At 32.4% G+C, this 12,149-nt stretch overlaps 1 protein-coding gene across 1 annotated transcript; it reads right to left on the bottom strand.

Moving 5' to 3' along the window:
- Nucleotides 1-2,413: 2,413 nt before the first annotated feature.
- Nucleotides 2,414-7,756, bottom strand: LOC133203499 (cysteine and tyrosine-rich protein 1-like). Its single transcript, XM_061339274.1, has 4 exons — nt 7,717-7,756; nt 5,235-5,316; nt 3,374-3,555; nt 2,414-2,580 (listed from the first exon to the last, which is right to left on the bottom strand). Exons 1-4 carry the CDS (start codon nt 7,754-7,756, stop codon nt 2,414-2,416), a joined length of 471 nt encoding a protein of 156 aa, XP_061195258.1.
- Nucleotides 7,757-12,149: the final 4,393 nt, after the last annotated feature.

The following is a 12,149-nucleotide window of genomic DNA, read 5'->3' as shown; positions in this document are numbered from 1 at the left end:
ATAGGGGTTTTATATGATATGAGTTTCAAATAAATGCTAAAACGTTTGAAAAGGATTTAAAAATGAACCTGAAATTTTTCAAGAACTCTTGTAAGCATCTGTTTTTGATAGATATTTGTGTAAATCAAATTTCCAGTACTTTAAAAATATACAACACATCTCCATAAACTCCCTTACCTGATCAAACTTTGAATTTATCCCCTCTTTTTTTTCCGAAGTCTACCTTCTATCTTCATGCGTTAAAGGGCGTATTCACTCAGATCTAACGATTTTTACGTCAAATTACTTATGATGTCATAAAGACGATGCTTTTTCCCGCCGACTGATATAAAAACTATCAATATTACAATTTTATAAATCGCTCATACATGTATTACAATTTTGAGTATATGCCTCAAACGTTACCAGTCTACATGTGTGTCTATGCATAAATATCAAAGGTATTAATATCTTAATGTAGATAAAATAAAAAATAATGACATATTTCCGAGTTTCAAAAGATTTTCTAATTTATTTTGAAGCAAAGTACTCAAGAGGTATTATTTATTTACACAATTATAGAGTAATGCATGCCGATATTCTCATTAGAAGGAAAATCAATTCAAAGCGTCACCAACACCGTGCGTAACGTCATAATTATAAATGCGATCTGGTGTTAGGGAGTAATAATTTAATTAATCTACCAGAATTTCTTATTTTTTTGTACCGTTTGAAAATTAAATTGATTACAAAATTTTGCGATTCCTATCCCACAGGAAAGGTGACAATCGGTAATATTTAATTTAATATTTAATTTAGTAAGATATACAAGGTTTCTGAATGGTTCTTCCCTGGTATTTATTACAACCATACACGTAGGTTACTTGAAATACATTTTCTAACAACGACTTACCGTACTAAACAATAAACATACTCGGTAGTAGTTTTGAAACCGACTGTATAGTAGGTTTTAGCATCTCGAGACTGTTAACATCAGGACCTATTGCTTTATTGACAGGGAGTATTGATATTATAATTTCTTGCTAAGTAACTAATGTATCACTCAGTGTATCATTACATGTGGCATAGGTGTCGGAACCAGGGGGGGCTAAACTTATATATACATGTACCCCCTCCCCAACTTTTTTGCAAAGATAGACATAATATATAGGCATTGAAAATTGGGACTAAGACCCCAAACATTTCTCGGGGGGTTGGTTGGTTTAGCCATCCCCCTTTCAATTTGCTTTCGACGCCTATATATGTGTGTTAACTGGATTTTTGAGTCATCCATTTTTAATAAAGACTGAAGAAAATGCTTTTTAACACATCAACCTTATCCTTGTCTCTTTCAGATTTATCCAAAATAATTAAAGTTCTCTTATTTCAAATACTGTAGATCGCTAAATTTTCGCGACATCTTATTTTCGCGAGATATTCAATGTCTACTTATTAGCGGGACAAAATTTTCACAAATTGTGGTTATTGCTCCATATAATCATAAGGATTACTATTATACGCGAGAATGAAATTTTCGCGAGCACATTGTTTCGCGTAATCACGCTAAAAATAAAGTTGATCGCAAATAAAAGGTGATTTACAGTAATGCTAACAGTGTGGTATACATGGAATACAGTTTATAATGTATCATGCATGTACACACTGAGACAATCAAACTTGACTGCAATAAAACTTCGATAGCCTTAATGTTCAATGATTATATGATATAATCGTATACTCTATTGTTTTAAGCTTGCACCAGTAATTGAAAATTAGTGGATTCATTAATAAATTATGGGGGAAAAATGAATACTACTATAGGAAACCACTGAAATGACTTAGTGAAGTTGACAACTTTAATTACGGTTAAAAAAAATGCGAATTAAACTCTGAACAGTGATTATTGATCATGTAATCTTAACTTTAAATGATGAAATGAATAATTGGAAAGAAGTTATTAAGAAAAATATCATTTCTGAATGTTCAAAAGGATTTGATTTGTTATTGCATGTACCTTCTTTACATCATGAATAAAAAAAATTCGGTCACCATCTGAATTGAAACACGTTTATCAAATGTTGTGAAGTACTTATGCAACTTAAATGGTCGTCAAAATTGCGAAACATCATTTCAATAGAAATTTTAGCTTCAGAAAATACATAAAATATCAATGTTATCTAAATTTTTTACATTTTTTTTAACGATTATACATAACATAAATCAAGCTCGTCACTGCACTGAGCCCATATCACTGGGCAAAAATGATTGATGTGTATTAAAATATAAAATGATCTTCATAAGAAAAATTTTGATGTTAATTCAAACTATGGGGACCATTAGTTACTTTGACTTCGTCACCGGTTTTATCTTTACTGTATCAACTGAGCTTAAAGCAAAAATCTCATCACGTCTACAGCATTCATTCATAACACAATTAACTGGCCGGAGGTGGCATTCCGGGATATTGTGGCGGATTGTTCGGAGGAAATACCGCGGGGGGTGGCCCATCAATGTTCCCCGGCAGATGAGGTCTAAACGGCGGGGGAAACCTACCCGTTGGAGGATAGGCAGGGTTGCCTCCGTAGGAATGCATGTACCCACCTGCAATTGACAGAGATTGAAGATAATTATTTTACGTATTTCAAATTTTCATGAGACACTCTGAGGTTTATTTTAATTTCCCATTTAATAAGCTGCACCACTTTAATACACTAGTACTTTATAAATTAATAAATATAGCAAAATTGCCTTTTGAAGCCCCCCTCCTTTGGTACAAGATCATTTATAAATTTTCAAAAATTAGTGATATAATAACAATAAATAACTTTAAAAAAAAAAAAAACAAAAAACAAATACCATACCATAATAAAGAAAGAAAATGAAAAAAAGATGTAATATCTACTTCAGATATATATTTAGAAAAATATGCCGGAAAATATTAAAAAAAAAAACAACTTAATTGTCTTAATTTGGTCATAATATAGTGGACAATTGAAAAAAAAAACAACAAATTATCTTCATAGAAATAGTTACAGATTTTACTTGATGAATTGTCTGTTAATGATTAAATAAGTCTGCAATACTGGCTCTATTTCTGAGTGGACAATACAAAATGTTTTCTTTCCGCTTTCCATAATCAAATATTTTGATTTTTTAGTATTCATTTATAACCGAGATTTAATTGCAGCCACTGATGGGTTTTTATTTTAAAACTTTTATATATAGATATTTCATTCCAAAGTTTATATGTACATGTAGATGGTAAAGAAATATTCATACAGGATGCTGTTCTTAATTTTGGAACGGGAAAAACTTAATCCCCTCTTAGATTGTGAAAAGAGAGAGAGAGAGAGAGAGAGAGAGAGAGAGAGAGAGAGAGAGAGAGAGAGTTGACCTGGTGGTCCGGGAGGGGGATGAAAATTTGTAATGGAGTGTATCTGTGTGGTGCCATTACTCCGGATTTCCACCACCCGTGTTTGGTTCTGATCTTTCTTTTTACAGTAGACGATGGCAGCAATCACAACCGCTAAGGCTACAACACAACCCACCACTATTCCAGCGATGCTCCGACTGTCCCTGAAAATAATAAATCTTAGATACATTAAATTCTGATGATTAGTTTCTGTTTCTTAGAGTAAAGCTTTTAAAAATGATATTAAAAACAATCGATAAATGAATTTTTTGGAAGTCTTTTTATACACATGTAATTTTAAAGTACACGATATAAATAAATAAATAAGTAAGTAAATAAATAAATAAATGAATAGATAAATAATTATAACATAACAAAACTATCATATTATAACGTTTAAAGTTACAATGAGAAAAGGTAAAAAAAAATAATAAATACATTTTAAGTAAATGAAAAAGGGGCCACAATGGATAAATGACACCCTCACCCCCTCCCCCCGGAAAAAAAGGACTACGAAAGCAAGCTAAATATTTTGTTTACATGTAGTTCCTAATTAAATAAACAAACTTCATGACTTCAAAATTTATTTTATCCGAGGAATCCTAATGCAGACGAGAGGCGAACCATGATGTCAATGATAACTCACGACATAAACAACAGATTAGAGAAAACAATGTTCTGCTTATTTCCTAAAATTATGACAAATTTCTGAGTGAATAATATAATGAAAATGTATTTCCGTCGAAATTTTGGTATTTAATAAACGGACAAAATTCACTGATGAAGATAAGAGAGTTAATCATCAACGTTGGAGTTATCTCTCCTAGAACAGGATCCGTCTCTGCTTGATATCAGCCCCCCTCTTTTCCCGGTTCCTACGGGCCTGCTATTGTTGTTATAGCAGTAATATCTTGAGTGGATGTTTGTGTGCTATAGTACTTACAAGTAACTGTTGTTGTTGGAGCAGTAATACCTTATGTGGATGTTTGTGTGCTATAGTACTTACAAGTAACTGTTGTTGTTGGAGCAGTAATACCTTGAGTGGATGTTTGTGTGCTATAGTACTTACAAGTAACTATGGTTGTTGTTGGAGCAGTAATACCTTGAGTGGGCGTTTGTGTGCTATAGTACTTACAAGTAACTGTTGTTGTTGGAGCAGTAATACATTGAGTGGGTGTTTGTGTGCTATAGTACTTACAAGTAACTGTTGTTGTTGGAGCAGTAATACCTTGAGTTGATGTTTGTGTGCTATAGTACTTACAAGTAACTGTTGTTGTTGGAGCAGTAATACCTTGAGTGGATGTTTGTGTGCTATAGTACTTACAAGTAACTGTTGTTGTTGTTGGAGCAGTAATACCTTGAGTGGGTGTTTGTGTGCTATAGTACTTACAAGTAACTGTTGTTGTTGGAGCAGTAATACCTTGATTGGATGTTTGTGTGCTATAGTACTTACAAGTAACCACTGTTGCTGTTATAGCAGTAATACATTGAGTGGATGTTTGTATGCAATAGTACTTACAAGTAACTGTTGTTGTTGGAGAAGTAATACCTTGAGTGAATGTTTGTGTGCTATATTACTTTCAAGTAACCGCTGTTGCAGTTATAGCAGTAATACCTTGAGTGGATGTTTGTGTGCTATAGTGCTTACAAGTAACTATTGTTGTTGTTGGAGCAGTAATACCTTGAGTGGATGTTTGTATGCTATAGTACTTACAAGTAACTGTTGTTGTTGGAGCAGTAATACCTTGAGTGGATGTTTGTGTGCTATAGTACTTACAAGTAACGGCTGTTGTTGTTGGAGCAGTAATACCTTGAGTGGATGTTTGTGTGCTATAGTACTTACAAGTAACCGCTGTTGTCGTTGGAGCAGTAATATCTTGAGTAGCTATAGGAATAATAGCAGTAGTTGGCCCTAGTTTGTGACACTGCAATAAAATAACATATAGACAAGGTATCTCTCTGCTTTATACAACTGAAGACTCATATAATATTAAAAGTACTTATTCTCGAAAGCCGAGGTTTCTTTTGTTAACATATTGTAAGATTTAAATAATTCATGTGCATATCGGGTACAGTAAAATACAGTGTACAATTATTATCAAATTTAGGGATAAATAACACAAACAAACTTTTTTCCCCAAATTCAGATAGCTTTGCTAAATTAGGTGCCTTTCTCACTGTAGAAGTGATATTTGTTTATTCAAACAACTTATGTTTGTCCAAGGCACATTATTTGGCAAAAAGTGCAAAAAATGCACCTTTACAGTTCAAAATGTTTTTTGAAAAGTTTATAAAACGTATTCAGTTTTCTTGCTTCAAAGTTTCTGGGGACATTTTCAAGAGTGTATTTTTACATTCTAACTAATTAAAATTTATTAATTAGTAATTTATAATTACATATCCATTGAAAGAAATATTGAAAAAATACCAGTGTAACTCTTCTGTGTTGAAGATAAGAAAATTTGTTTGTGGTATGTATCCTCAAAACATGACAACTGTTGTCATATTGTAAATTTATATTGAATTAACTGTCGCCTGTGAAGGTGAAATATCCCTCTGCTCTAAACTTCACCAATTGGATTGCTTGGAATAATTTCCTTGGAAAGTTATCTCTCTTATCAGAGAGTCATTACACCTTACATTCATATTTTACAAACTGACATTACATTTTTTTTCAAACAAAAACATTCGAGGAAAAATGTTTTGCTTGATAAAGTTTAATTCCCTACTAATGATAATAAACTAAAATGGAAAGTTTTTGGTTAGTAAAAGCCAAGTTTTGTATTTTATGTAACACAAAAACTTACCCAATAAATTCAAGCTGTCTTGGCCAAAGAAACTATAAATTTCATTTCATGGATATGATTCAATGTTTTGGATATAACGAAAATTAAAAAAAAAAAAAAAAAAAGGAAGAAAAAAGGAGAGCCATACACATAAAATATTTCTTTCTTTTTTTCTACTCACAATGTTTGCTGGAAGGCAATATCAATCCAGATTTGCTCTTTTTATACATATGTAGTAGAAATCAAAAAGAAATTTTTCTGAAGGAATAAACAAATAAATGACTTCTCTGTCCGTCATTTTATTGACTGCATCATTTCAACGAAAATGCAAATGAATGAAAGATTTTCGGTGCTTCCATTACGAAAAGTTGACATGCTCCTTTTTTCGTGAATTAAAAAAAAATGATTTGATGCTCGATATACCTGTTAGAGGGTGATCCAGCATCAATCTTCATTTTAATTTTTTTTTTTTTTTCATGCAAACGTGTAAATAACCGTTTTTGATTGTGAGTAGCATTTTTGTGTCACCTGCAGAGTAGAGCGGCACTTAGGGATCACTTTACTCGGCGTCTGTCTGTCCGTCTGTCTAGCTGTCCGTCTGTCACACCTTATATCCCAAGAACTGTGAGGTATGGATTTTGTATTTTGCACATATATTGCTTGGAACTATGGCTTTTGTAAATACCATGGTTACCAATCTAGTGACCCTTGACCTTTGACGTTCTTTCCAAAATAGGTCATAGTGCCTATATACAGCATATTTTTGACATTTAAGAGGTTAGTCTATGCTATTTAGCATGTGCCCTGTCTATCATAAGACATTATGAAAATACCAGCATTTCAATCCACTTGACATTCAATTTGGCCTTTGACCTAATTTAACTTTAATTTAACTTATTGCCAACAATACCTCGGGCGATTTAATTTAACTTATGTCTTTTTGAATTTTAAGAGGCAGGTTTTTGATAATTAGTATTTATACATGTTTATGAGCTCATGCTACTGTACTTTGAAACTGTATCATATTCAGTTACCACAAAAACTTATATTTATTTAAATACTATAAAAATACATCGGCATTGGTATTCCACAATGGATCGTGTAGACTGTCAGACAATTGTAGTAAAAACAGACTGAAATCTCTTTTGGAGGATTGTGGGAAGCACGTATTAATAAAATAATAAATCATTATACTCGTAGTTATTTCTAATAATTTCAATTTAATCATTCATTTGAAGGTTAGGGAAACCATATTTTCTTTGATTGTCAGATTCAATCCCAATCTTATACTATCCATGAATGCCGTTTTTTCTTTGCAGGCAAATGCATGGATATCATGCTAATTAAAAGCTGACCACTATCATCTTTAATGAAGCTACAAAGCAGGAGACGCATGCGTCCACTCTATAATATACTAAGGACAACCATATTTTCTCTACCTTTACGAATTCTGTGTAAGTCAAATTATATAAATATAAACCTCTTCTATAATATACAGAAGAATAAATCAACTTATATTTTTATCAAAATCATACTTACAAGAAACAAATATTAAACCAATAATTATAGCTGACTTCATCTTTTTCAAAAGTTTTACTCTGTGTTAAAAACAACGAAACAACACTACCAGCAACTGGCAATTAAATTCAATGGCATGTATTTAATATTTACTGTTTCTCATAGTTAACAAGACTGCAAACAAATAAAACAAATGAGGAATGTTCGGAGTTGTGGATGCCATTGAATATTTTACCAATTATTTTACTTAATCGATTTTCAAGTCCTACCGATAGAATTTAAGGGGAAGAGTTAATCATGTTCCCCAAACTTATAAGTTTATGTACCTACATTTTGTTTTCTCCTTAGAATTGTCCTATCAATGACGTATTTATCCGCCATTTGTCTTAGATAATTATTCATACATTTGAGATAACATTATCAATATGTCACTAAGTGGGAGGCAACCATGCCCTCTGCATGCATGTGTACGATTGTTTGCGTTGAATTCAGGTTTACAGCATGAACAACTTCGACATGCTTTCTTAAAAATACAACTGATTACTTTGTACAATTGATTTCCTATAGCTTAATGAGACATGTTTACTGATGAACAAGTTTGCCATGTACTTCAAGTTAAAGATATTTGCAAACATACAAAAAGTAAAAAATGTAACAAATAAACTAAAAAAAAAAAATCATATTTCAAAATTTGCGAGGCTGAACATCTTGAGCCCTTCTCCACTTTTGCCCCTTTCCTTTGTCTTAGAGAAAAAGTAGTTATTTCTAATGCAGTGATTTTCATATTGGAGGGATAAAGTTGGGTGGCAATCCATATGTTTCTTTCTAAGAGAACTGGGATATTTATCCCCCCCCCCCCCCAAAAAAAAGTGAAAAATAGAATGTTTTCATTAAGTAATCTCAGAACTATAGGAGCTTGGGGACTCTTCATTTACTGTCCAGAAATTTATTTCAGCCAATTCAGAGTTATAATGTAATAAAAATGTTTATTAACTATTGACTTTTGAAGTGGTTGTCTCATTCGACTGTAATCATATAACATATAAGGGGGGTGGGTGGGTGGGTAGTGGGTAGGGGGATAGGTTCCAACAATTTTCAGTACCAACTTTTTTTAATACACTACTTCACTACTACATTGCCCTTATTTGACAAAAGGGGGAGGGGGGGGGGAACCGGCCTTTCAATTAACATTTTCAATAGTAAAAAAGTTTTATTTAGAAAAAAGTGGGGGCCAGCCCCCCCCCCCCTCCCCCTATGCTACGAGCCTGGGTCTGGAAGGGGTTTCATTTCCTGTGAGCCAGAATTTCTTTTAGAAATGGGTACCATTTTCATAGGTTCTAATGCTTTCTGAAGTCATTTCTTCAAATAATAAGTAAATAAATAAAAATCTAGCAATATTTCTTAAACAAATAAACAATATTTTTGGCCGTTTCAACAATGCTATCTTCGAGTGCTTTCTTTTGGGGGGGGGGGGGCGCACCCAACACATCTGCCGTTCCGACAGTGGCCTTGAAAACTAAAAAAGAAAAAAAAAACGATTAATTTTCACATTATTTAATCAAACTTGATGCACAGGGGCTTGTAACCGAAGTGTAAAAAAAATATTTATTAAAAAATTGCACACCAACTACTAAAACTGCGTCTAGTTGGTATCTATGTTTTACACGGAACAGTCATTCTACGAAAGTTAATGCTTGAACAAATCTTATCATTGCTAAAATAAAGCTGAATTTGACCAATTTTTCGTTTCGGATGTTCAGTATGAACGCTAGAGTATGATTCAAGAAGTCTAGCATGAATCCGATATTAAGTTAGAATTTCGGGAAAAATATCGTTACGGAAGTTAATTCCCTGCAATAAAAGTTAAAATTCTCGACAATAGTGAAAGTTAAAGTTTGTTTTAGGATATTAAACAAAAGTATGAAGCATTTCGCTCACAAAATAATAAAAAATCTATATACCTTTAATGCAAAAACTTTCCTGAATTACCATTACGGAAGTTATAAATTTTTAAGATAGACAACTATTTTTGGCTAATTCATTTTGTTATAATGTCGAAAATATAATCGTCTAAAACTAGAATCGATGATATTAGGTTCCATGGTCACTTTCAGATAAGTTTCAGTTCTTTTTGAAATCTGCAATCTTCTCGTTACGGAATTTAATCGATTTTTAGCGACATGCTATAATTTCGCATGAAAGAAGATCCATGCATTTCTTTGCAAGAAGTGGTGCAAGAAGTGGTTTGATTTCTTTTTATATAGGATAAAAAACTAAATGCTAATCCTATATATTTACATGTGCCTTTCTTTACCCTTTCAGAACATAATTATTCAATTTTTTAGTATTTATAACTTACAAAAAAAAAAAAAACCCAAGAAAAACATATTTATTATTTTTACAAATCTATAGATTTCTCCACTCAGAGAAACCTGATCCCTATAAATTATCTACTTAATATCCAGTAGAAGAAGATTTTCATCCGTAGGAGTTTGTACGATTAATTTAAAATATAATATGAATACCAAACATGAATTTAAATAAATTTACATTTGTTTTTGTTACAAGTATCAAATTAAACGAATAAGCAACATTTACCTTTTATAAAACAAATTTGGATTAAAATTAATTTGGTTTTAATTCTTGTTATTGCAGGTTATCATTTGTTGTTAATTTTTTTTATAAGAAGGATCACATTAAAGATTTTCTTTATAAGAAAAGGGGCACAACTTTTAAACATTTCCTGCTACGCGATATTTACAAAATTGAATCAAGGAACTGAGAGTACTGGGAAGTGTTTAATTGCACTATTAAAATTAATTTCCTATTTTATTGGAATTAGTACCGACGCCAGTAAATGCTTAATGCAAATGCAACCCTAATTGTTCATTTTAATTTTCACACAACTTTTTTTATATACTTTCGTTAAGGAAGATATATGCCACATCAGATAATTAATTATATTCTGAAAGGAGAAAGAAATGCATGTAAAATTAGAATTTACCAAATGGCCATAGGAACTGGGGGGGGGGGGGCACGGGGGGGGGCGTGCCCGCCCAATAATTTTGCCGGTATATAGATTACTATAGTAAACATGAATACTATATATGCTTGTGCCCCCTCAATAAAAACGTCTGATGACCCCCTTTTTTTTTTTTTTTTGCTTGTCAAGGAATTTTTGGTAGTTGATCACATTTTTTTTTTGCCTGTCAGGAAATTTGTGGTACTGCCCCCTCATCTGTCAACTGAAAATGTATGGCTGTGCCCCCCCCCCCCCCAAAAAAAAAGAAAACTGAATTTGCTTCCTACGGGCCTGTACCATGAGACATAATGGGATCCAAATACAATTTTATGTAATATTTCATTCATTTATGAAGGCAATATATTGAACAAAAAAAAAAAAAAAAAAAAAAAAAAAAAAATCTATAAACAATACAATTCCGTGTAAAACATGGACCCCTGCATGGAAATTACAGAGTTTGGATCAGGGGCTTAGAATGCGTAAATACAAATACAAGATGGCTTTCTTTATTCTTTGATAACAATTTAAAGTCTTTGAGTCTAAACCGCACCAAGAAAGGAGAGACAAAGGGAAATTTAATTGCCATAGATTTAGATACAGATGATAATAGGGTTATTTCATAAACATTCGTGGTCCTAATACTGATACTAGTAGTCCTGGGTTTTATGAATATGTTTGTGATATTTTTTGGAACTTGATAATAATATTATATACTCTTAGGAGACTTCAGTCTTCCATTAAATCCTGAGCTAGACACAAAAATTATACTTAAGTTAATAAACCAAAGGGTAGGGAGAAATTGTTGGGAATCATGGATGACCTTCAACTATTAGACTATATTTTAGAATTTTGAATCCAGATAGAAGGGTTTATACATGACAAAGATGCCCTTAAAACAAGGTCGCTTAGATTATATTTTGATTTCTGAAAGTTTGTCCTATTCTTTGGGAACTTAATTATTTGATTATATCATGTAACAGATCGGACCACTCCATTGTTGTTTTAAAACTAAAAGAAGATGGTCGTATTTGGCGTGTGATCTGCATGAATTATTTGTACGAAATATTTATAATTTAATATTGTTTGTATTCTAGCCTCTGATTGGTTAATATCCAAAAAGGAACACAAATTATTTCTGTATAACCTGGTTTGGTATGGGGACACACCCCCCTGACAACCAGCTGAATCATCTGTATCCATGCAATCCTCTCATTTCCAGTCCTCGGGATTCATGGAAAATTCCAGATTTAATAAATGTACCTTTAACTTCAAACAGTAACTTGGATCTTACCACATGTAAACAAACAACATGGCTGCTAGGACTGTGTATCAGTTTTTACCTCCCCTCGCTTCCCATCACTTCCGTTACTAGGGTTGTATTATTGAGCGGCAAATTTGAACTAATAAAAAGCAACGAAATTTTACACCCACA

This window comes from Saccostrea echinata, unplaced genomic scaffold (genome assembly GCF_033153115.1).
Source record: "Saccostrea echinata isolate AGI-Se365-2 ecotype Australia unplaced genomic scaffold, CSIRO_AGI_Sech_v1 ptg000051l, whole genome shotgun sequence".
Taxonomy (NCBI): Eukaryota; Metazoa; Mollusca; class Bivalvia; order Ostreida; family Ostreidae; genus Saccostrea; species Saccostrea echinata.
The sequence above is the reverse complement of the archived record's forward strand: the minus strand, read 5'-3'. Positions and strand labels throughout refer to the sequence as shown.